We start from the raw sequence: 24752 nt of genomic DNA on the forward strand, positions 1-24752 counted from the left end.
AGATATCGAAGCTTATACATGGAAATCTCCGTTTCACAAATTCAAGCCTCTTGCCGCTTTTTTCCGCGCTCTATCTAGAAAGCTTGAAAGGGGGGCAAGATATCTAGAAAAAAAAGATGTCTAGAAAGACACCTAGAAAGGGAATCAAACAGACAACTAAAAAGATGACCAAGAAGACGACCAAATTTATATGACATGACCGCATAAGCGGCCGATGTCTTTCGTATAGAGACATGTATACAAAGCTGCACTTAGGCCAGCGGTGAGAGCTTTACCGGCAGAAAAAAAGTTCATGTCAAACCCCGCCATGTAACTTCTTCTTCTGCTCATTCTCAGTTCACTTCATTGTGTCGAAACGCCCTCGCTCAAGATTTGTGGCTGTTGATAGTAAATTCACCAACACAATACCGGAATTAATTATTTTTCAAGCCTGAAATCTTGTTCCTAGCGGCTGAAGTCCGCCTATGCCGATCGCATCGCCTTGAGTCACCCTGCCATGCTCCGCATTTGACTACGGCCATGCAGCCTCCAGAGGGTGCACAGGTAGACCTGGGCAAGGCCCAGGTCATTGACAGCGTTCCTAAAGTGATCAAAGAACTGAAGTTTGGTGTCTTGTACGCAGTTCACTCACATGTGCTTGTCACAAGCGTTTGTCGCAGACTTGATCGCTAATGAAGATTTATGTTTCCAGAACCAACGATGACATTGTCGGCCAAGCAGTGGTGGAAGTTTCTGACCGAAAATTTTTCGACTTGGACCAGACGCGAACGGTCGTTGCGAATGGACCTCTCGACCAGCGCATGGGTATCTCGAACAAAACCGATTCCTGCGCCACATGTGGAAACAACCTCAAAGACTGCAATGGTCATTTCGGTCATGTGAGACTGGTTCTACCATCCTTCCACGTCGGTTATTTCAAGCGCGTCATTTCGATCCTTCAGGAAATTTGCAAGGAATGTTCGAACATTCTGCTCCCCGAGGCGGAGCGCCGAACCTATCTTCGCGACATGCGCCGACCGGGCCTTGATAACCTCCGCCGGACTCAGATCGCAAAGCGCATCAACGAACGGTGTCGGAAAACCCGTCAATGTACATACTGCGGAGCGATCAATGGTGTCGTGAAAAAGACCGGAACAAGTGCGCTGAAGATTACCCACGACAAATTCCGTGCATTCAATGTCTCGGTTTCCGTCAAAAAGCAAGCACCAATCAGCAAGGATGTCTTTGATAACTCTTTCCTCGAGGCAAGAGGCGCAAATCCAGAGGTCGAAAAACACTTCAAAAAGGCACAGGATGACATGAACCCCCTTCGCGTTCTTAAACTATTCAAGAAGATGTCCGACTCCGACTGTGAATTGATTGGCATGAATCCAAAGGAGGCTCGTCCGGAGATGTTCCTCTGGCAATTCATTCCAGCTCCACCGGTTTGCATTCGACCTTCAGTGGGACAAGATGGTGCATCTACAGAAGATGATTTGACCGCCAAGTTAGGTGACATTGTGCAGAGCAACATCAATCTTAAGAATGCCCTGCTCAAGGGCGCTCCAGTTCAGACAATCATGGAGTGCTGGGACTACATGCAGCTTCAAATTGCTGTCTACATCAACAGCGATGTGCCTGGACTTAACAAAGCTGATCTCGGAAAACCAATCCGAGGCTTCGTCCAACGCTTGAAGGGAAAGCAAGGTCGTTTCCGTGGAAATCTGTCAGGCAAACGTGTTGATTTCTCTGGGCGAACTGTCATTTCGCCCGATCCCAACTTGCGAGTTGATGAGGTCGCTGTTCCGGAGCTGGTGGCAAAGAACATGACTTATCCCGAACTAGTCACCAGATACAACAAGGAAAAACTACAACAACGGATTTGCAATGGTAGCAATAAATGGCCCGGAGCGAACTTGATCGTCAAGAAAGGAACTGGATTCAGACAGATGTTGAAGTACAGTAACACTCAGCGTATGGCCGATGCGCTACAAGAAGGCGATCTGGTTGAGCGTCATCTTGAAGACGGAGACATTGTGCTGTTCAATCGACAGCCTTCCCTCCACAAGCTCAGTATTCTATCCCATTTTGCCAAAATCCGACCCCATAGAACTTTCCGGTTGAACGAATGTGTCTGCAACCCTTACAACGCCGATTTTGACGGAGATGAGATGAACCTCCACGTGCCGCAGACCGAAGAAGCCCGAGCAGAAGCGATGGAGCTCATGGGCGTGAAGAACAACTTGGCCACACCCAAAAATGGAGAGCCCATCATTTCTGCCATCCAGGATTTCATCAGTGCCGCCTACGTGTTGAGCAGCAAAGACAACTTCTATGATCGTGCCTCCTTCACACAGATCTGTCTCTATATGCTTGGCCCTGAAACGAGATTCGATCTCCCACCACCATCAGTCTTGAAGCCCCAGATGATGTGGACTGGCAAACAAGTCTTTAACATTCTTATGCGCCCCAACAAATCTGACCCTGTTATGGTTAACTTGGACGCCGCCTGTCGTGAGTTCAAGATGCCCAAGGATGGTCGTCCCAAGGACTTGGACCCCAATGATGGCTGGCTAGTCATCCGCAACTCGGAGGTCATGTGTGGTGTGATGGACAAGTCTACAATTGGTTCTGGAAAGAAAGACAATGTTTTCTACATTATGCTCAGAGATTTCGGCCCACCGGCAGCAGCCGAGGGCATGAACCGTTTGTCAAAACTGTCCGCCCGATGGTTCACCAACATCGGCTTTTCAATTGGTATCGGAGATGTCTACCCTAGTGCAGGGCTCGTTCAGTCGAAAAATGATCTTGTTGAGGCAGCGTACTCGCAGTGTGACGCCGTCATTGCTAAGTACAAGGCGGGCACCCTAGAGAAGTATCCTGGATGTGATGAACTGCAAACCATGGAGAACCAGATCTCCGGTATTCTCAGTAAGGTCCGTCAGCAAGCTGGTGACGAGTGTATTATGCAGCTGAGCAAGTACAACTCGCCCCTGATTATGGCCACTTCCGGATCCAAGGGTTCTAGTATCAACGTGTCCCAGATGGTTGCCCTCGTCGGTCAACAAATTATCGGTGGTCAGCGTGTACAGGATGGTTTCCAGGATCGTACCCTACCGCATTTCCCGAAGAATGCACGGCAGCCTCCGTCGAAGGGTTTCGTTCGCAACAGTTTCTTCTCCGGACTGGAGCCCCCAGAGTTCATTTTCCACGCTATGTCCGGTCGTGAAGGTCTGGTCGATACAGCTGTCAAGACCGCTGAGACTGGTTACATGTCTCGTCGTCTGATGAAATCTCTCGAAGACTTGTCATCGATGTATGATGACACGGTCCGTAACTCGTCTGCTGCTATCGTTCAGTTCCAGTATGGTGACGATAAGTTGGATCCCGTGGATATGGAGGGTAAAGCCAAACCCGTCCACTTCGATCGAACATTCATTCACTCGGAATCCACTACGTATAACAACGACGAGCGAAGCTTGTTGCCGATGGAAATGATGGAAGTCTGCGAACAGATGCTTTCAAAGGAACGTGCGAAGCTAAACCGCAAGGACTTGCTTGGCAATGACCTGGCGTACATGGACCGCAGTGATCACGGTATCGATCAGTTCGAAAGTGCCCGTGACTTCCTTGACTCAATTCAGGAATACGTGCAAAAGAGAGCCGACAAATTGATCTCTCGAGGTGGTGATATTGACCCGTCCGACCAGCGGAGTCGTAAGGGCTTGGATCATACAGGCAAGCTGACCGAGACCACACTGAGGGCTTTTATCACTGCTTGTTTGTTGAAATACAAGAAAGCCCAGGTCGAGCCCGGCCACGCTGTGGGTGCCGTTGGTGCCCAGTCCATTGGTGAGCCCGGAACGCAAATGACCCTGAAAACTTTCCATTTCGCCGGTGTCGCCGGAATGAGTATCACTCAGGGTGTACCTCGTATCAAGGAAATTATCAACGCCTCAAAAGAGATCAGTACTCCCGTTGTGGCTTGCGAACTGGTCAACAAAGAAAGCACCATCGCTGCTCGTATAGTGAAGGGACGCATTGAAAAGACCTTCCTCAGCGACGTCATCCACTCCATCACGGAAGTTTGGTCCCCCGATGATGCTTACTTGAAGGTTGTTCTAAACTGGAAGACCATTGAGGATCTAGCGCTGGAGATCACGACGCCGCAGATCGTTGAAGCGATCAAGACCAACAAGCGCTTCAAGGGTGGGGATCTCAAATTCTCATGCAAGCAAGCCTCAATCAAGGTCCACATGGATCTTGATCCGGCCAGCAAGGCGGGTCTTTCCAAGACGGAGATTGCCGCCACCAGCGTTGATCCTTTCCTCCGCTTGAAGCATTTGAAGCGTATCCTTCCTAACATCCAAATCCTGGGTCACCCACGTGCCACCCGTGCTATTATTCGCACGGACGAGACCTCGACCACGAACACTTTGCTCGTGGAAGGCTACGGATTGAAGGAGTGTATGACTACGATGGGTGTGGACGGTCTCCGCACCCGGACCAACAACATTATGGAGGCGCGAGAGGTTCTAGGCATTGAAGCTGCTCGAAGCACGGTCGTCGTCGAAATCAGTGAAGTCATGAAGGACATGGACATTGATCCTCGTCACATGCAGCTTCTGGCCGACGTCATGACCTACAAGGGCGAAGTGCTCGGCATTACGCGTTTCGGTCTGGCTAAGATGCGTGACTCGGTGCTTCAGCTTGCTTCGTTCGAGAAGACTGCAGATCACCTTTTCGATGCCGGTGGTCTCGGTCGCACCGACCTCATTGAGGGTGTATCGGAATGTATTATCATGGGCAAGACGGTGTCACTGGGTACCGGTGCTATGGAGGTTGTGCGTAAGCTAAACTTCTACCACGGCCAGATTGGCCCACGAAAGACGGTCTTTGAAGACGCTTGGACTGAACATTGTGAGGCACCTCTGACAAGAAGACCCAAGAGGAAGGTCCGATGAAGTGACTGTGACTCTGTGACACTGTGCATTAATTTTGGCGTTAAGAATTTGGCCTTGTGGACAAGGCTTGTACATGTACTTACCTGAGCGGGTGAATTTCATTGACATTATGATCAAATGGTTTTTTTTTTTTTTTTTTTTTTAACATTTTTATGTTCCTTGATCTACATTGTTCACGGGTGGATTATTAGGGCTATATAATAGGCATCAAATACTCCCCGTGTATACACAACTTCCAAGGTTCGAACCTATCACAATCCTAAAAACACAAAACTCGGGGTGTGTACGGACGTGAAGCTAATTTCCAACACGACTGTAGAAAGATCTAGGGACAAGCTTCTCAGGTTATATTCAAATATCCATGGATTCTACCTGTTTTTTTTTACACAAAGTACAAGAAGTCCACAACATCCCTCAACGGAATGTCTCGGATTCTCTACCTATAGGTACTCCTATACCGAAATACAACAAACCCAAATATTCCCGGGGATATCACAAAAGATTTCCTCTTTTTTCTTCCAACAGCTGCATCCAGCCGAAAAGAGATATCCCAGAAATACGAGAATCGAGGGCCCTTTAGGGTCAGAGAAAAGGATCGGGGAGCTCTTTATTGGGGAAAGAAAAACAAAGACATCAAATCAGAGAAAAGCCATGTCCGGAGTGACCAGGGAGTGAATCGTCCAATCAGCGTGAAACCCCTGAGGCAGCCATGGGTGTTAGCCTTTGGCCATCACATCGCCTCGACGGTTTCTTTGTTACCCATTGCCTTGTTTGGCCACGCCACATCCGTAAGCACTCGGTGGGTTGGATGTTTCTTTGTCTTATGCAGTGGTCTGTCTCTCTCTCGAAGGTATTGATTTCTAGCTGAATATCCGTGGGTCGCACTTAATCTTTTACATCTCCCCTCATCTATCTCCCCGGCCTCCCCGAAAACAACCCGGATTTGCACTGTGGATGATTATGGAGTTTGGCAACCCAAGAATTCCTAGGAAGCGCGAGATCCGAACACGAGCCCCGACAGCCTGTCAGACCTGTCGGCTGCGCAAGACTCGATGTGACAATACCAGGCCGACCTGTAGCTACTGCGCCGTGCAGGGGATGGAGTGCAACTATCCCGAAACATCGCCACAGCAGAACCAGTAAGATATCACCATTGTCCATGTGTGTGAAGGAAGAGGGGGGGGCACAACACACTAAGCATTGACCTTGTTCTTAGGATTGGGTTTGACCCTGGCAACCCATCGAATAATGAGGTGCTCCAACGACTGAATCATATCGCCGGTTTGCTGGAGAACTTCAAATCCGAAGGCTCCACCAGCTCGACTCGCTCGCTCAAAGAGGGATTCTTTGAATTGGCTATGCGGAACACTAGCCCCGTAGCCGAGTCATTGCCGGGAAGCAATCCAACTAGCACCAGCACTGGTAGTGTCGATGACCGGGGAGCCGATAATGATCCCCGAATCCTTTACATGGCTAGTTCCGGGGAGAACATGCTCCGATGGCCCATCTTCAACAAGGTCATCACCGAAGCCGAAAAGCATATCCGATCCTTTCTCCTCGACTCGCTGGATAATCAGCCCCGCAGTATGCAGGCACCCCGACAGGTGGGGATTGGAAGCTTTGTCGATGAGATCCCTAGACTTTGTAGGAAGTACTTCCTACTATGCCACCGAAGAAACCCAATAGTCGATCTAGACAGTCTAGACCGCTATTCCAAGGAGGTCACTATTCAGGGTCTTGGATGGGATGGCCCCTCGTGTCAAGTGGTATGTCAGCTCCTTTTTGGGAAGTCTAGGTCCCACTTGAACTAAATCATGTCTCTAGTTGTTAGCGTGCGCCTTAGCTTCGTGCACATCATCGAAGTTTGTCCCACTGTCGGAAGACATGCCAGCGAATCTCGATAGACTCCAAGCGCCCCCAATGTCCGATGCCAATCTCGATTTGGCTGAGACATATTTCCACGCAGCAAAACAGAGATTCGGTTTCTTGCACACCTCTCCAACAGATATTCAGTGCTTCCTTCTTGCTGGAAGCTACCATAGACATGCCATACGACCTCTGCAGGCTTGGTTCTGTTACCAGCAGGCATCTTGCAGATTAGAAGTCCGTTTGCGATCGCTGTGTAGAGAACAGTGGACCGCTGATGACAATTACCATAACTTGGAGTCGAGACTATACTGGTCGTGTATCCAAGCGGAACAGTAGGTTCTTTCCACCGGGCTTTTATATGATTATCAACTAAGTATGGTCGACAGTGAGATGCAGAGCGAACTCCCTCTCTGGAGCAGTGGTCTTGAAAGCCTAGGCTATTCAGATCCATTCCCTAAATTTTCTCGCAGATCTCCTTCCTCATATGACCAAATGGAGGAAGATCAAGATTTCGCAGTCAGGCCAGGCTTTGAACTCGATGGCACCGAAGAAGAGAAAGGCTGGAAATTCTACATCGGGTCTATCTGCAATCGTCGAACCACTAATGACATAGTGTCTGACATGTGGCGTCAGGGCGAGAAGGGCTGGACCAAAGATATCCCCGATCTCCTAACAAAAACCATGGACGCAGAGCGTGTTGTAACATCATGGTACGAGCCACGAGCCCCGAGGTCCATCGAACACAATTTAAATATCTCCGACAAGCCTTGCTAACTCTTCCCAAAGGTACCAAATCTCGCTAGCGGGGATCCAGTCTGCAAAAGACAACCCAGACCTGAGGTTCTTCTTCCGCGGTCGGTACCACATGGCATTAGAGAGGATCTACCGACCAGCATTCTACCTTGCAATGCATTTCCAGGGTATGCCAACGTTCATCAAAAAGAACAACCCATTATGGGCCAAAGTGTTCAACTTAGCGCAAAAGGCCATTGACAACTGCGTCACACTCATACCAAGCTACTGGTATCAGTTCCGACATGAGTGGATCTGGAATGTGGTTCGTGCCAGCTTCGCCTGTGCTGTGCACATTCTCGGGGCTGTCTTATATCGGCTTGAAGCGTCTCGGGACCCTACTACGTGGCAGGTACGGTTACCGATGAATTGGACTGCTTTGGTGAGGCTGTCGATTCGAACGCTGAAGCATTGGTCGGCGGAGTCTACTGATCTAGAGGTTATGGCGTCGACTCTTGAGAGGATGTATCAGGGTACTTGTCGGCTGGCTAATGTGCGCCCTGATCTTCATCTTCTTTGATTTAATTGCTAATATGGAGATGTCGAGAAAAAAGGGGTATACATATAGGGGTTTGTGAACCCATGTGTCCACATAATTATGAGATACTATGCATTGACGATTTCAAAATTATTTTAATTTACATGCAAATTGCTGCTGCTTCGATCAATTGACATCTATTTAACATATTATCATGCATATTAACATATTCAATCCAACTATCAATATCCAAATAATCCCAGCTGGTTATATATACAACTGGTTATACTCCGAGAATCCGCCCCACCACAACTTTTTCCTTCACTTCCAACACTTCATCCCTTTCCCTTTCCACCTTTCGACCTTTCGACCTTTCCTCTCCAACTCTCTCACAATGGAAGAATGCAAACCCCCGCCTCTCCCCTCCCCCTTCAACAACACTACACCACCACCAACCCTCCTCGCCCAAGGTGCTGAAGCCCACCTCTACAAAACCACCTCCCTCAACCCCTCCATCCCCGCCGCGCTCAAGATTCGCCCCTCAAAACCCTACCGCCATCCAATTCTCGACCGCCGACTCACCCGCCAACGGATAACCTCGGAAGCACGATGCCTGGCGAAACTGGTACGGGAGGGCGTCAGCGTTCCAGCCCTCCTAGCCCTGGACTGGGAGGGCCACGGCGGCACAGAAGGCGGGTGGGGCGGTGCCTGGCTAATGATGGAGTGGATTGACGGGCCTGTGGTGCGGGTAGTTCTCGAGCAGTGGGAAGCATGGATGAAGCAGAGCCAAAGCTCGCTGAGTGAATCACAGATCGAAAGCGAAGAAGCGCGTGTGCGCGACTTGTTGAGGAAAATGGGGTCTGCTATCGGTGTCTTGCACAAGGCTGGTGTTGTGCATGGAGACTTGACTACGAGTAACCTCATGCTGCGACCATCTGCAGATACAAGTGGTGCTGTTGATGGCGCTGGCTCGCCCTCCACAGAGGGCGATGTCGTGCTGATTGATTTCGGTCTTGCGTCGCAGAGTAATCAGGATGAGGACCGGGCTGTTGATTTATATGTGTTGGAGCGGGCGATTGGGAGCACGCATCCGCGCTCGGAGCCTATGTTCGATGCGCTGATTGCGGGTTACCGGGATAGCTACAAGGGGGCTCTTTCTGCGCTGAAGAGGCTTGAGGACGTGCGCTTGAGAGGGCGGAAGAGGAGTATGCTTGGTTAAGCTAGTCTCGTTTGATTTTAGAGATGGATGCAACCGCCCCCCACACCAGCTATGATTGATTTAAAGCAAGAAAAGAAACGCCACGCTTGTCACGACAAATATCCATATTGACGACGCAAAGAAAAAGAAAGAAGCATTCATGACCGGTCCTTGAGACATGTGCCGACATCAGCCGACGCGAAATACCCCTTGTTCTCGACTACTCCACGATCCTTGACGACTGCCGTGTACTTAACTACCCACTGTGGCTCGACATCTCCCTGGATACCGTCGTTGGCCTCGGGAGACGAAGCCAAGATGCCCGCACCGCTCTTCCCCGCGGGACCGAGCAGTTCCCGCGTCGTGCCGACAGGAAGAATATCGTGGCAATCGTTATGGGTGAGGAGTTGGATCTTTTCTTGTTTCGCATAGAGAATCAAATTTTTAGGAACGACACAGCAATCCTTCAGATTGATCTGATCGACCGAGGGCTTGACCTTGGTATGCGGGAGGAACCGGGCCAAGCGTTCGCTGCCGAACTCCGCGACTCCCAACTGGGCGATCACGCCCTGCTCATGCAGCGACTCCAGCACCTGCCATGTCTGCACCAAGCTGTCGAAGTCGTCCGCTTCGCCGTTGCTCATTTCGTTGTCTTCTTCTTCGCTGTCATCGTCTGCATCGAACAGGATTCCCGGGAACGAGACGATCAGTAGATCGATAGACTTGACGTGTAGTTCCTTCAATACCAGATCAATTGCCTCTCTGGTGTGTGCGCACCGCCTTGACACCGGGATTCCCGGTAGGTAGAATAGCTTTACTGTGATATCGTATTGGTCGCGTTCTTCTGATAGACCAGGCTGTGAGAAGTCGATCGCGGGGATATAGAGACCATCTTTGGTCTGTAGCGTCCATGAGGGTGGATGCGATGCGGCGGAGTGACCATTTGTCTCGGTGCAGTTGGCCGGTGACGTTTCGATCTGTTGAGAGGCAAGGAAGTTGGATCGAAGTGAGTTGATTAGCTCAACGTTTGATTTCTGGGTCATAGGCTGGCGAATGACGGATTGCCGTCCAGCTTGCATAATATTCCTGCGAAGGTTGAGTGACTTTGATTCGAGGCGCATCGGAAGACACTACTTACGAACTGGATAGAATCAACTTCATGATGGAATAATAAGTGAGAACTTGGAGATAGAAGTATTGAAATTTAAATCGTAAGTGTCAAGGGACAAGATGAAGATTGAAGGCCGAGAAAGTTGAAAGTTGAAAGTTGAAAGTCGCAAGTTCACCCCGCGGAGAGCCCCTCCTACGGGCCTCTGACAAATCCAACGTCCCTCCAGCTTCGTCTCTGCAACCACTTAAAGCATCTAACATATACCTGCAACCATCTACTTCAATCCCCCTTCAATCGTCATCAACAGTCGGATCCCAGTCCGTGGGAGAATACTCTCCCGTATCAAGCAACTTCATATCCTCATCCGCCAACTCAAAATCAAAGACATCCACATTCTCGCGAATGCGCTTCGGCGTAGTAGATTTGGGCAGAGGCACAAATCCCTAAGAACCAGACTATTAGCATACCCGATTCTACATTATATCTTTTTCCCTGAACAAACTCGATCCTACTTACCATCTGCAAACTCCACCGAATCAAAACCTGCGCCGGCGTCTTCCCATATTTGTTCCCGATAGAAAGCAACACGGGCTCCGTCAACCGGCTCCCATGCGCAAGAGGCGAGTACGCCTCAACAACAATCTTCCTCTTCTGTAGCCACTCTACGATATCCGAGTGGTCCAGCCACGGGTGCAGCTCATACTGGCCGACATCAATCTGACCACCCCCGCCACCCTGGATGTAAGCCTCCAGTTCTTCGAGGTGGTGGATACCGTAGTTGGATACACCGATGGATTTCACTTTCCCTGCTTTCTGGGCTTCGACTAGTGCATTCCAGGAACCTAGACGGGCTTCTTTGCCGCCGTAGGGTGCATGGATTAGAATACTGTTGGTTATGTAGATCCAGCGGTTAGATTGTACATTCCAATTCCATGGGAGGATGTATGTTTCCTAGATTCCCGTGGGGAACTTACAGGTCGAAGTATTCCTGTGCTGCTTCTCGTAGACTGGAATTAATAGCTCGCTTGGTAGATTCGTAGCCCATTGATCCTGGCGGGATCTTGGTCGTAAAGAAGATCTGCGATCGATCCAGATTGGAATTCAGGATTGCCTTTCCGCAGGGCTTCTCGTTACGGTACATGATTGCCGAGTCGACCTGATATTTGGTAAGTGTGCTCTTACCATTTGTCTCGGGGAACGTACATGGCGGAATCCAACATTCAGGGCTTCGAGAGTAACCTTCTCGGTCGCGGATGAGGGACTGTCGGTTGGTTAGGGGATTTAATTCAGAATGAGGGTATCAATTCAAACGTACATCATATACACCTATTGTCATACAATGTCAGCTCTCTTCCTCTCTTCCAAGGTTGAAGTTTATATAGATCTGTGTTTGAGGGGTAACTGACTCCATATCCTATAACTGGGATCTCATGTCCTGACTGTAGCTGATGCTTTGACTGGAGAGTAAGATTTGCCATATTGTTGATTGAATACGAGATGTGAAGAAGAATCAACCCAGCCCTTGTTTGATAAGAAAGCGATGAGATCATAGTGGGGGGTTGATGCGATGTTGCCCGAATAGGAATCTTCCTCTATAAAACGACACCCCACAACTTGATACATTTGTTAAACTATTCTACTATATGGATCAGATTGGGAGATTGTAATAGCAATTCAAGGTTAATCCAGCGAGTCTCATTATAGGTCTATGACGCCTGCACGAGGTTACTCTTCTTCGCGACTAACTGTGACACCGACTTTAAAGTTGCACCACCCAGGATCTCAAAAACACCCAACTCAGCCTGAAGCTCTTCGGCAAACCAATCACGCAGTTCTACCGCAACTAGCGAGTCCACTCCATATTGGTGCAAGGGCGTATTCGCATCAACATCCGCCATTGCCATGCTTACAGTCTTGGAAAGCTTTTCAGTGGATAATTCCAAGACAGCCGCATTGGCATCGGCCAAAGTCTCTGCTTGTAGTAGCGACCCTGCTCCTTTCGCGCTGTGTGGTCGACTATCTGCTTTCCCACCGAGTTTCTCATTCGTGATCAAGTGTCGGACAAGTGGGTTATCTTGCCATTGTTTCTTGTCGGAAAGTGCACTTGGTGACAAGCCAACGACAGTCTGACAATCCAGAGATGTTGGAAGACCGATCCTGGGATCACAATACTTGGCTAGCAAGGCATGGAACTGTGCTTCCGTTACCGGTGCGACACCATGGCTCCCACTGTCGGTCACGGCACCAGCGAAATCACACACCCCCAAGCCCAAGGAAGTCGCCTTCTCACTCATCCCAACACGGTGTCGAGCTAGTGCATCATGGAAAGTATTGCCGGCGGCGTAGTTGGCCTGTTCAATGGTTCCTAGAATGCCAGAGAGAGACGACAGCAAGATGAAAAAGTCCATGCCTTGGGGGAGGTGTTTGTGAAGGTTCCATGATCCTTGGACCTTGGGGCTAATGGATTCCTGCCAGAATTGGTGGGAAGTTTCTTCAAAGCGAGCATGCTAGGGAGGTTAGCCCATCTGAAAGCAAACAAAGTGATATCGATACTCACTCTCGGTACCATGGCTGCCTGGATACATCCTTTGATCCGGGGCATTTGCGATCTAGATTCACGCAAAGCGTTCTTCACCGATTCTCCATCCGAGACATTACAAGCTGGGGCCAGAACCATCACGCCTTTCAGTTCAAGGTGTTTGACAAGCTCCTTGCCCTTTTCACTTTGTCCCCCGGACCTTGACAGAAGGAGCAAATGGCGAGCTCCTTGGTCTGCCAGCCAGCACGCAATATTTCTTCCCAGGGCCCCGAATGCCCCAGAAACCACGAACGTTGCATTGGGATCCAATAAGAAACTGGGTCTGGTTCTCAACGCCATCTAGAAAATAGGGACCTATCAGAACAAGTAAATAAGAAAGGGAAAAAGCAACTTTTACCTTTACCTGATCATGTCCTCGCATCTCAATCACCATTTTACCAACATGTTGGCCAGTTTGCATCTTTCTAAATGCTTCCTCCATTTCCCCTACCCCGTATACGCTGATAGGCTGGGATGGTTGCAGGTTGCCAGCCCTCATGGAAGCAAAGACGCATTTGAGAGCAGCGATGCATACCTCGGGTCTTTCAACTGACATGGCAGCCAAGTCGATGGCGCTGAAGGTAACATTTTCAAGGAACTGGAACATGGGTAGCCCCTGGTTTGATAGAATGTCCCTTTTACCGATTTCGACGAATCGACCATAGGGCGCAATACACCTCCAAGATTCGAGCAGACCTTCCCCTGTCAGTGAGTTGAGAATAACATCGACACCCTTTCCACCCGTGCGATGCTTGATCATCTTTGAAAACACAGTCGTCCGGCTGGAGAAAATGTGGGAAGCAGGGATACCGTAGGCATCAATAAGCAGCTGTTTCTTGCTCTTAGAACTAACTGTTACAAAGATTGTTGCTTCGGCATTCTTCGCAATCTGGACTGCTGCTTGACCAATATCGCTGGACGCCGAGTGGATCAACACAGTCTCACCGGGTTCGATGTCGGCCACATTGTGTAGTGCAATGTGTGCAGTGGCCAAATCGACTGGCACAGCTGCAGCATTGGCGAAGGATATACCCTCAGGAATCTTAACGATGGGGCCAGTTTCACGGAGGCGAATCGACGTGGCAAAGCAACCGTTGTGTAGGACAGCAACAGAATCACCGACTTGGAATCGCGTACAGGCGTCACCCACTCGAATGACATTTCCAGAGCATTCGGATCCAGTATCACTCACTTTCAACTGGCCTGCTGCAATCAGGTCATCATGGGAGTTTAGCGCTGCGCATTTTATCTCGATATCGATCTCATCTGGCTGGAGTGGCTCGTAAGCAGTCTCATCTTCGATGAACTCAAATTCATTGGTTAGGCCCGGGTATGTGGCATTAAGTCGCAGTGGAGTCTGGCAGTCGAAGCTCTGCGTACAGTATTGATGAGAGGTGGCCATGGCAGATATACTCTCACTCAATGGTTTGGAAGCGATCAAGCGAGGGGTATTCAAGACTCCATCCTGCTCAATGTACTCCGTATCTGCATTTGCAGTTGATGGCGATAAGAAGAATCTAATCAACCTTGAGATATGATCGCGTTGCTTCATATTCAAGGGGCCACGAGGTTCGAGCGAAAGTAGGTGGAGTTTACGTTTGTTGTCTTCTGTCATCAGTACGCGGAATAGTCCATCCACAAGGCGGAATTGAGGCTGTGGCGGAATTATGCCTCCTCCTTGGTTAATCCATAACACCTGCGATGTTGAGGAAAGGAGACTCTGGAGTTGTTGGAACAGCTCCGGTTGGATTTCCGATAAAACGGGAACGTGAAGCTCAAGAAGGAAGATCCGTAGCAACGGATTTTCAGACGTATACTCCATCGCCTCTTGAACAGAGGAAGAACGGACAGGGGCTAGCTTGTTTGATTCACAGTGTTTAACAAGGAACTGTGCGAGCTCTTGCTGGCCCGACTCGGCAACGTCGTAGACAATTTCGATTCCCTGGATAGGATAGCCTTCTGGTGGTTCCTCGGCGGCCGTGGAAACTATCACACCAGTTTCATGGGGAATGGTTCCATCGAATTCTGGTAGGAGGAGATCTAGGCCAGAAAATCCAGTCTGGAGAAGAAGTTCGTCCCATTGTCTCTCGTCGAAGCGAGGTCCCGGTCCCGAGTCTGCGACTGAATCTGTGAAAATCAGCGTTGTCGACTGGCATTTATCGGAGATGAAAGACCTACTGAGCCAAAATCTCTCAAGAAGGCCAAACGTAAAAGTAGACCGGACACCAGGACCGATAATCTCGTACAGCATGAGCTTGCCACCTCTAGATATTATGTGTCAGATTGATTGGGACATTGAGCGCTGGAAACAACACTAACGGCTTTAGAAGCTTTCGGGCATTGGCTAGAGCATCTTTGATATTCGAAGTAGCGTGAATGACCTAGGTCAGAGTTAGTAGTTGTGATGTTTCTAGGAAGTAATGTGAGCGCACCATGGAAGCAACGACTATATCGTATGTGCCACACTCAAACCCCTGTTTTTCAGGATCCTGCTCAATGTCCAAAAGTTTAAATTGCATTCGCCCGGCCTCCTGGTGGAATTGGTCTTGGACACTAGCAAAAGACGATCCTGACTTGTCGGTAAAGTCCCACTGGGCATACTGCGGGTTACTATTTTCGGTATTCCCCAACGTACGCAGCATAACCTTTGTCATGGATCCAATTCCAGCACCGACTTCCAGAATCTTCATTCTGGGGTTGAGATGAGATAGAAGATCAAGGTATTTGCCAGCCTGCTTGAGGCCATGAGATTCATGAAGCTAGTCCTGTCGTAAGCGATAGCACTAAGGTATGGACATGAGGACTTACTTCTTCAGAGTAGAATTCCTCCATCATGTCGCCTTCAAAAAAGGTGGACGGATCCATTTCACCGGTGAGGAAATTCAATATATTTCGAGCAACAGTGACATAGAAATAACCTCTTTTGTTGAGATTCAACAATCGACTTTCGACATCCTGAAGATAGCCAAGATTAACCAGGCGATTCTTCAGCGACTCATGAAGCAGGCCTTTTTCAAGCAGGTGCTGTCGATGTAACATCCAGTCCACATATTTCTGCAAATGCGGCTGTGAGGGCTTAATCTGCTGCTCAGACAGTGTTTTCAGTGTTTCAGTGATACGCGCCATGAACATGAAATCCAAGTCAGTAAAGAAGTCCTCCGTGTCTTCCGTCAAGTCAGGGTATTCTTTGATACAAAGATCTGTGGTTTCTCTGTTGCTCAGTAGGTTGAGGTCGGGCTTCCATTGGACTTGATAGCAGAGATCTTCGGGGAGCGGAGCATTTTCCTCTGTGTTTTCTGGCCTATTGACATCTAGTTCAAGCCCTTCAACCGAAATCAGATTTTCATGTAATTCCTCGTCAAATGTGAAGATGTCAGAGGAAGAACCAATAAATGAGGATCCCACATTGCGAGCAGCAAACGTCCTCAGAATGCTGGATGACGTGTTTTGGAAGGCGCTCGCAACCCACAAACTTCTCACATACTTCGGAGCAGTAGTGGGGATATTCTCTGTTTTAGAACCCACCTCGGTCCAGATAGATGTCTGCAGAATGGCATCGAGCGTTGTTGGGTGGATCGTCTCGCCTGTTGACGAAAATAACCTTTTGACGTGCGCAGTTACGCATGGTTCCACGGGGCTAATTGACAATGTCTCAATAAGCTGGAAGGTTTCTCCATAGTCATAGCCGGAGTTCAAAAAACGGTCGTATAGACACGCGCCATCCACTGGCAATGTGCATGCTTTGATGGCATCCGAGTAGGCTTCCAATTGTGAGCTCCACAATTCCTCTGTGTGTATTTTGTCCAATTCAGGCTCCTCCGAGGAGGTGTACACGATCTGGATGAACCCAGTACAGTTCTCGATCCATTCTTCATTCTCACAGGTGCAGAGCCGAAATTCAAAGCAGCTAGAGCTTTTGGAATGGATGCCCTTGGCAGGGTGGAGGTAGAAGCTGGTCTCGATTCCGTGTGTTCCAGGTGGAACTATCATCGCGGCATGGAATCTGGCTTCTTGGATATTAAACCCGGTAATGGTTCTTCCTTGCTCCGCTACCTGCTTGGCCGCCTCAATGGCCATTACCAACATGCCAGCACCAGGGTATATAATCGTGCCATTGACCTTTTTCGTTGTTAGCTTGTAGATATTGTGCTACCTAAGTGCTCTCACCTGGTGATCTTTGGTCCAAGGCATCTCAGAAACGCGTACAAAGTTCCTCCACCGCATCTCGAAAGGATTGCAGTTCGGATCGGAGACCCCCAGGAGATCATTCCGGCCGAATGGGTGCAGCCGGTGATCTTTGCTGATTTTACTCTCATGCCAGTATGAAGTATCATGATTGAAGGGGTACTCAGGTAAATCTGGCAGTGATTTTGGAATATCACGTCCTGTAGAATTAATTCCATTCACCAGGGAAAGATCAATCGGATAGCCAGCAGTGTGCAGATTACCGAAGACGGTGAATACAGTATCGGATGCTGACATATTTCGTACCAATAATGAAAAGTATTCAGTTGGTGTGTCGTTTTCAGTGCTCTTCAATACATCCTTGCAGGCACCCTGTAAGACTGAATGTGGACCAACCTCGAGTATGTGGTCAATCTCTCTTGTCCTGCGGTGACTACCATCTAATCTCTTGTGGGAATTTGGAGCGGATCCCGAGAAAAGTTTAGTCAGTCCATCTGAGAAGCGCACTGGAGAGACCATATTCTTGACCCAATACGCAGCCTGGGAGACTTCTCCTGGATCGATCCAGTCACCGGTCACAGAGGACACCATCTCGGGGCTATTCTTATGTCCCGTATAACCTACCTCCAACTCTCCCATCGCGGCCTGATAGAGAGATGCGACTTCCTTCATTTGAGATGAATGATAGGCCAAATTGACCTTAAGCCTCCGACAAAGGATATTTTCCTTGTCAAGTATGCCTTTGAGGGAGTTGAGGTGGCTCACCTCTCCAGTAACCGTCACACTCTTGGGGCTGTTGATGCAGCCAACAATGAGATTGACAACCTCGAGATCCTTGCTGAGCTTATCGATGTACGGCTTGATCCCCTGTTCCGATAGGCCCACTGCAAGCATGGAACCTCTCATTTGGCTGGAAGTCTCCAGCTTACTACTCATATAACCTCGATAATAGGATACCTTCCAGGCTGATTGTCTGGAGATTGCACCGGCGCAGTATCTGATATAGGAGGTAAGAATAGTCTCTCAAGAGGTTGGGTTGCTTACGCTGCTGCGACCTCGCCAGATGAATGGCCTAGTACCGCTTTTGGGGTGATGTTCATAGAGCGGAGGAGATCGACCAAAGCCACCTGAAGGATTGTGCACAGAATTTGACTATACTCAGTCTTATTGATATTTGAGGTAGATTCGCTGCGTTCGAGCTCATCTAGGGTATGTTAGTAGATAGCCATGCCATGATCGATAGGTATACTTGACATACCAAGGGGCATCCATTCGCATCCTAGAGTTTGGAGATACTCGCCGGCATCCTCGATACTTTGCAGGAACACAGGGTAAATATCGAGAAGCTGGCGCCCCATCGCATACCACTGGGCGCCTTGCTGCAAAACTCTCAGTTTTGGTTATCTCAAAAGAAGAACGAACACTTACCCCAGAAAATACCATAGCAAGATTCGGTGAGCCGTGAGAATGGGAGGCTGGTGAAAATCGGTCAACCAATGCCTCCAGGTCATCTGACGGGCGAACGACAGCAAACGACCTCCATGATAGATGAGTCCGTCTACAAGCTAATGTATGAGCGAGATCATTTAGAAACTTTGGGCTTTTCTTAGCCGATTGTGAGACGGCGAGGAAGTATGACTTCCAGGTTTCTTTAAGTCGAAGAATGCCCTTTTCATCTGCTGCTGACCAGACGAGGAGTTTGGGTATATTGTTTGTTGTTTCTGTAAGTCCATTGTAGCCACTTCGATCTGAACTGGTTTCCCCCTCTGTGTGCAAATCGCAATCTCTGCATTTAGATGGCTGGAAGGGGAGCACTGTATTATGATTCCCTTTCAGGCCATTCAGTTTCATGAAGTGGTGAGCATCATCCAGCACAATATGGGCGTTCGATCCTCCATAGCCAAAAGAGCTAACTGATGCTCGTCGAAGTCCCTCCGAGGGCCAAGGTAGGGCTTTTTGTGGGAACTGGGTCCGTCAGATATAAGGACACAAGTGTTGAATTGGCTTGGCTTGCCTTGATATTTAGAAACTCGTCATCAATTCTGGGGTTCAAACTCTGCAGATTCACACTGTTGGGAGGAATGATTCCTTTCTCTAGTGCTAGAATTGTTTTTATGACTCCAGCAACTCCGCTGGCACCTTCCAGGTGCCCAATATTAGACTTCACCGACCCGCTGGATATTTTATTAACGTGAGTCAAGACTTGGAGCTTTCATACTCACATGTATAATGGATTATCTAGAGAGTGATGTGGTCGAAACACGGAGCCAATGGCTGCGGTCTCAATTGGATCTCCAATGGCAGTTCCTATGGTATGTTAGCTTGGATTGTATGCAACCTTGTGGATATTATGGTGGCCAGACCTGTTCCATGTGCTTCAAAATAGCGTGTCGTTGCCATGTCGAGTCCTGCCTTGCGATAAACCTCTTGTATTAATGTAGCCTGCATTTCGGTACTCGGTAGCGTGATTCCCGGTGTCCTTCCATCCTGGTTAGAGGCGGAAGACCTTATCACGGCTCTGATTGTATCCCCGTCTCGCACGGCATCTTCCAATGGACGAATGACAAGGACGCCAACTCCTTCGCCGCGTGCATGTCCATTGCCACGTTCGTCAAAACTGTAGCAACGACTGTCTTTAGATAGAAGTCCCAAGTTGTCCATCATCAGTGATGTCTCCAGCGCCAGGATAACGTTACTTCCAATTGCCAATCCCTAACGGTATCAGAAATGTCATTGGCTTGATTGAAACGTACACTCACCATGGTTGAGTCACTACTCCATATGGACTGACATGCCATATCAATAGCCATTAGGCTGCTTGAGCAAGCCGTGTCGATCGCAGCGCTGGGTCCTATGAGGTCAAAGAACCAGCTAATGCGGTTCGCCACCATATTTCCTGTCGTTCCTGTGATGCCCCACTTCTGTAGATATTGGGGGTCTTTTGCTTGCAGCATCAGATACTCATGGCCTGATGACCCAGCAAAAACACATGTCTTTGATCGTGCGATTCCTTCCATAGTAATGCCAGCATTCTCCAGTGCTCGATAGGCAGCTTCCAGGATCAGCCTCTGCTGAGGGTCCATAGCCTCTGCCTCTGCGGCAGTAATAGAAAAGAAAGGCGCATCAAACAGAGCAACATCCTCTTTCATGAAGTGACCTCCACGTAGAGATAAGCTATCAAGTCGATTGGCATCCAGGTTATGATGGGAATCGATGTTCAGCCGATCTGGAGGAAACTCGGTTGAGGCGCACCTCCCCTCGACGATCATATCCCAGAAGGATTCTGGAGAAACGGCATCCTGTGGGAATTTGAGTGACAGTCCAACAATTGCCAATGGCGACAATGTTTTTTCAGTTGGCCTGGACATTTTCCCTGTTTGTTACTGTTTGACGCTTGTTCTGTGCTTTGGGGATCTCAAAAAAGGAAATGGCGCCTGATAACCCCTTTAAGACAGTCTCTATGTCACCATACTGTCTCACATTCTTACCTCTGCCTACGTACATATGTGGGTAGCGGTGAACTGCAATGAAAATCCCCGGGCAAAATATTTGACACTTGGCAGTCTAAAAGCCTAGAAATCCAATTTACAACTTACAATAGCCAGCTGCTTATGCGGCCTCAGTCCTTGGCGACTTGGCGATATAAGACTCTATAAATCCGATGGGTTATATAAGAGACGTCATATGTAACAACACTCCAATGGTCTTTTGGATGTTTCTTTTAGATGTCTTTTTAAAGTGTTTTTGAGAGGTATACAAAGCCGGTAAAAACTATAAACCGTACAAAGGTCTTTTCGATGTATGACCAGGAGAATTAAGGATTGTATAATATCGCCATAATAAAAATACATTAACAATTCCATTTCACTGCAACTGCAGAGTACAACGTAGTGACGAGTTGATATATGTAGGGTAGTGGGGGCGCGTGCATACTAGTTTACACACGCTGCGCCACCTAAAAGAGATCAGCCAGGAATTCCTTGCATCTAAAGCTTACGTCCGTGGACCTTTACTGCAGGCAGATCTTCTATCTTATCTACAGAAATAGTAATGGAAAACACAAGTTGCGGTCAACTTGCTTGCTACTATTGTCCCAGATGTGATACCCCAGGTCAAAACAAGGAAGCCCAAAAAGGGGGAGTAGAGATAGCCCTGGGGGGGTCTTAATGTCCTCCACCTTGGAGCCAATCATTCAATCTACGTCAGCCAATATTCAGAAGGCAAACGCGCGTCCAAAGGGATACGTTATTTCAGGGTTTTTTTCTGGTTTTGGCGTTACATACATATTGGGGTTTGACGGCGTGAGTAGTTGGCAGTCTCGAAAAAATCTCCATTCTTCACCCCTTTTGGTCTGTCCTGCGTTATAGTTCCGTCAACATGCATTTTCTATGGTAGGATGTTCCAGGATCCCCCATTTAAAGTCCCAGGCAGCTGACAGTTCTGACAGTCTCCATGGCAGGGGCACCAATTCGGAGGTAAGATATCTTGGTTTCTCCCTCGCTCGGTCCTCATATAAAAGTTTAATCTGACGGGTTTGATTTTAACTCTACAGATCTTCAAACGGCAGACTGGTACCTTTATCTACTAATTCCATGAACAAAGCACGAACTAACATCAATTGAAGCTGCGCTTCGACATGAGCTCGGTGACAGTCACAGCTATGACTTTGTCGACGGAACCTTTCCCTCGGCACTTAACGAAGGTTTGTTTGTCCTGATGCCTATAGATCGACAAATTCTAACAAAAGATTAGATTTGAGAGAATTACTACCTCCCGATGATGAAACATTCGCCTATTGCAACCCATTGTCACCACAGTCTTGTGCAAAGGCATTCAACGACCTCGAACGCTATGTACAAACCGAAGGCCCATACGATGGTGTTATGGGGTTTAGTCTAGGTGCCACATTTGTCATGTCGTGGATGTTCAAGAAGCTGCGGGAGCAGAAAGACAACAAACCCGTGCAGCTGCCCTTTAGAGTGGGAATCTTTTTTTCTGCCCCGGGATTGCTCCAGTACCATGACTTGTTAGCCGAGGAATTATTTGGATCAAAGTTCAATCCAGCCGACGGGCTTCTTGATCTACCGACGGCTCATATCTGGGGATGTCACGACCGAGACAAGGAAAAGGCTGAGGCAGCTAGCCAGGCGTGTAATGAGCTAGTTAGGTCTGTTTTTGTTCACGACAAGGGCCATGAGATTCCTATATCTTCTGACAATGTGATCTTGATGGTCAAGGTTATTAACAGGGCCATTACAAGGGCACAAACCTAGCCTTGATCTAAAGGCTGCATTGTGAATATGTTATATTACACTCCAGACTATTACATTCCAGCGATAACTACCCATTTATTTCAGTCAACCCCGTGGAGATCTTACATTCCATGACTTACTCTAGTCAAATTGCGTATTGACTATTAACATTTAGACATGCACTCAAATGGAGCTTGTAGGAATGTTTTCGGCGATGATCTCCTTAGGCTACAGTGGTACTTTTGTTCCTGGTGAATTTCCCGTGATGCGCATCGCACTGCAGGCTGAAGCTGCGAGGCACGGGCTGTAGTCGGAGCAAGGGGATGTTCACCACGGGCGATAACGGGTTCCAAGATGGCTGAAATGCGGACATGTTTTAGAAAGCGACGACGCGCGTTTATTTCTAATCAGTGTGATGGTATCAACGATCTATTGCCACTATGTAAGGGATAGGTTTCACGTACATTTTCACTCTACTCTATTGATATGGATCATTATTTCGCCATATTGATATTGATGCGGATTACTTTTTGACGTTTGATACAGAGATTTAGGTGGAGCTTAAGCAAAGGGTTCATTAGTAGCATGTACATAATCTTGTCGAACAAAGATAGTAGATGAGCACCCACTCAGGCGAAGAATAATAATTTGGTAATTTCGCAGTTTACATAAACAGTATCCCGATTCCCGATATCTTGATCGCGTTGACAGCGAATCTCCGCAATGGTTCAAAGCCCGTGGCCAACAATGCATAGGCGATCGGGGTTACTGAGGAAGATCACCCATGATATTAGAGATTGGGCTAGATATATCAATATTGCACAGCCTTATCATGTATGTATAACAAATTCTATGTCGTCGATCGCTTGTTACCTGGGAAACAGCGACGACAATCCCATGAGCTCACCGACTTCTTCCTACGGCAATGCAGCACCAGTTTCTTACCAGATTCACCCGTGTTGACATATACAGGAGGATCTCCAAGCGCTGTGGAGTTCCAAGAAATTCACCGACTGTTCAGTTCTCCATGTGGATTTGTTTTACGATTTTCCCATTCCCGTGTATGTTTCCTTATTTGCTGCGCACATGTATGCGAAATCAATAGTACATCGATGTGCATATCAGTAGGCAGCCCAAAAATAATCTACTCTGCCTAAAAACCGATGATTTCGACCCGAAACACTTCCTTGGACTTGGCGTGGCCAATGCCAGTGGTGCTATTAGCAATTACGCAAACATGATTTTCTTGCGTGGTCCTCGCGGTTTTGTAGTGCAGGGCTTTGCGAAGTCGGAACTTGTTTGTTTAGTCACTGCCCCTGTTAACTAACTAGTAAGTTTGATATGGGGATCAAGTACCCAAAAGCCTGGATCCAGATGTCACTGGCCACTGAGACTATTATGACTTGTGCTCCGAGTGACGGCGTACTGGTGAGAATTACTCCACGCGAAGGATGGTGAGCACCAAATGGATTCTCTCCTCTTTTTCCTCTATTCTAGCCGGTTCTAGATAACTGCTGTCATTCCAAGGCTTACTGCGGCATTTCATATACATGACTGATCGCTGAAAAGTTTCATTAGTAGATACGATATAAGTCAAGGTCACATCTTAAGATTCATATTTTTTGTACTCTCGAATTCCATTTTATCGCCCTCAACCCCGATTTTGGTTATGAATTACAGGATGCGACGGTCACTAACGGTCTCCCGCGCTATTTAGCTCTAACTTCGCATCTTTAGAACGTCTCCAACCTCGGTGTGGGAGACCCGTGCAAGTTTATATCGGACACTCTACGTTATTTATGTGTCTGCGGATTTTATATTCCAAGGAAGGAGGGACATACTACAAACTCCGTGTGCAGTCAGAACCCCTCTTCATCCAAGGTAGGTAGGGTGTTATGTCCACCAACGTTAACCAAATATGCCGACCATGTGAAGAAAAGAATTAATAGAAGCCTAATATGCTTTAATTCTAGGAGTGTAAATCCATGGACACTCATATCTTAAACATCAGCTTACTCCCCCTTCCCGCTACGTTGCTGTGAGCTAGAAATCTCTATATCTTAATCATTAAGCTATAGAGATTCTTGAAAGTTTCTAAAGTGGCTAGTTATGATCTAGAAATAATTGGACTATAAGCTTAGACTATAAGAAAAGAAAAGAAAATGTTTAGATATGAGTTATCAATTGTAATATATCGAGGCCATGCGATTTCCAACCTTAAAAGTTACCTATTTTGGTTAGTGATACCACATTGGGTAAAAAGGCCTTACTATATAAGACTCCCTCGCTGTTCTTTCCATCGTCCTTCAATTCTCCTAATAACCTACGCTCATTTCATCCGCCACA

At 48.1% G+C, this 24752-nt stretch overlaps 7 protein-coding genes across 7 annotated transcripts; 4 read left to right on the forward strand and 3 right to left on the reverse strand.

Moving 5' to 3' along the window:
* Positions 1–519: 519 nt before the first annotated feature.
* Positions 520–4943, forward strand: N7537_010811 (DNA-directed RNA polymerase III core subunit RPO31; the record flags this gene model as incomplete). The annotated part of the gene is made up of 2 exons (XM_056901865.1): positions 520–614; positions 692–4943. The coding sequence occupies 2 exons, from the start codon at positions 520–522 to the stop codon at positions 4941–4943; spliced, it is 4347 nt and encodes a 1448-aa protein (XP_056747152.1).
* A 954-nt stretch (positions 4944–5897) lies between these two features.
* N7537_010812 (Zn(II)2Cys6 transcription factor) lies at positions 5898–8124 on the forward strand (the record flags this gene model as incomplete). Its single annotated transcript, XM_056901866.1, has 5 exons — positions 5898–6082; positions 6160–6709; positions 6768–7144; positions 7199–7522; positions 7599–8124. The coding sequence occupies 5 exons, from the start codon at positions 5898–5900 to the stop codon at positions 8122–8124; spliced, it is 1962 nt and encodes a 653-aa protein (XP_056747153.1).
* A 352-nt stretch (positions 8125–8476) lies between these two features.
* Positions 8477–9301, forward strand: bud32 (serine/threonine protein kinase BUD32; the record flags this gene model as incomplete). The annotated part of the gene is made up of 1 exon (XM_056901867.1): positions 8477–9301. One exon carries the CDS (start codon positions 8477–8479, stop codon positions 9299–9301), a length of 825 nt encoding a protein of 274 aa, XP_056747154.1.
* A 137-nt stretch (positions 9302–9438) lies between these two features.
* Positions 9439–10441, reverse strand: N7537_010814 (putative gamma-cysteine synthetase regulatory subunit; the record flags this gene model as incomplete). Its single annotated transcript, XM_056901868.1, has 2 exons — positions 9439–10366; positions 10419–10441. 2 exons carry the CDS (start codon positions 10439–10441, stop codon positions 9439–9441), a joined length of 951 nt encoding a protein of 316 aa, XP_056747155.1.
* Positions 10442–10681: 240 nt separating this feature from the next.
* N7537_010815 (aldo/keto reductase family protein) lies at positions 10682–11869 on the reverse strand (the record flags this gene model as incomplete). Its single annotated transcript, XM_056901869.1, has 6 exons — positions 10682–10834; positions 10908–11277; positions 11366–11547; positions 11595–11652; positions 11707–11717; positions 11798–11869. The coding sequence occupies 6 exons, from the start codon at positions 11867–11869 to the stop codon at positions 10682–10684; spliced, it is 846 nt and encodes a 281-aa protein (XP_056747156.1).
* A 228-nt stretch (positions 11870–12097) lies between these two features.
* Positions 12098–20522, reverse strand: N7537_010816 (type I polyketide synthase; the record flags this gene model as incomplete). The annotated part of the gene is made up of 13 exons (XM_056901870.1): positions 12098–12898; positions 12949–13269; positions 13334–15233; positions 15289–15350; positions 15402–15728; positions 15778–17088; positions 17137–18151; positions 18199–18358; positions 18413–18533; positions 18595–18712; positions 19377–19461; positions 19518–19866; positions 19914–20522. The coding sequence occupies 13 exons, from the start codon at positions 20520–20522 to the stop codon at positions 12098–12100; spliced, it is 7179 nt and encodes a 2392-aa protein (XP_056747157.1).
* Positions 20523–21531: 1009 nt separating this feature from the next.
* N7537_010817 (uncharacterized protein) lies at positions 21532–22427 on the forward strand (the record flags this gene model as incomplete). The annotated part of the gene is made up of 5 exons (XM_056901871.1): positions 21532–21545; positions 21602–21629; positions 21707–21725; positions 21779–21856; positions 21907–22427. 5 exons carry the CDS (start codon positions 21532–21534, stop codon positions 22425–22427), a joined length of 660 nt encoding a protein of 219 aa, XP_056747158.1.
* Positions 22428–24752: the final 2325 nt, after the last annotated feature.

The sequence above is a fragment of the Penicillium hordei genome, assembly GCF_028827395.1.
Source record: "Penicillium hordei strain IBT 12815 chromosome Unknown utg000006l_segment0_segment0, whole genome shotgun sequence".
NCBI classification, from domain to species: Eukaryota; Fungi; Ascomycota; class Eurotiomycetes; order Eurotiales; family Aspergillaceae; genus Penicillium; species Penicillium hordei.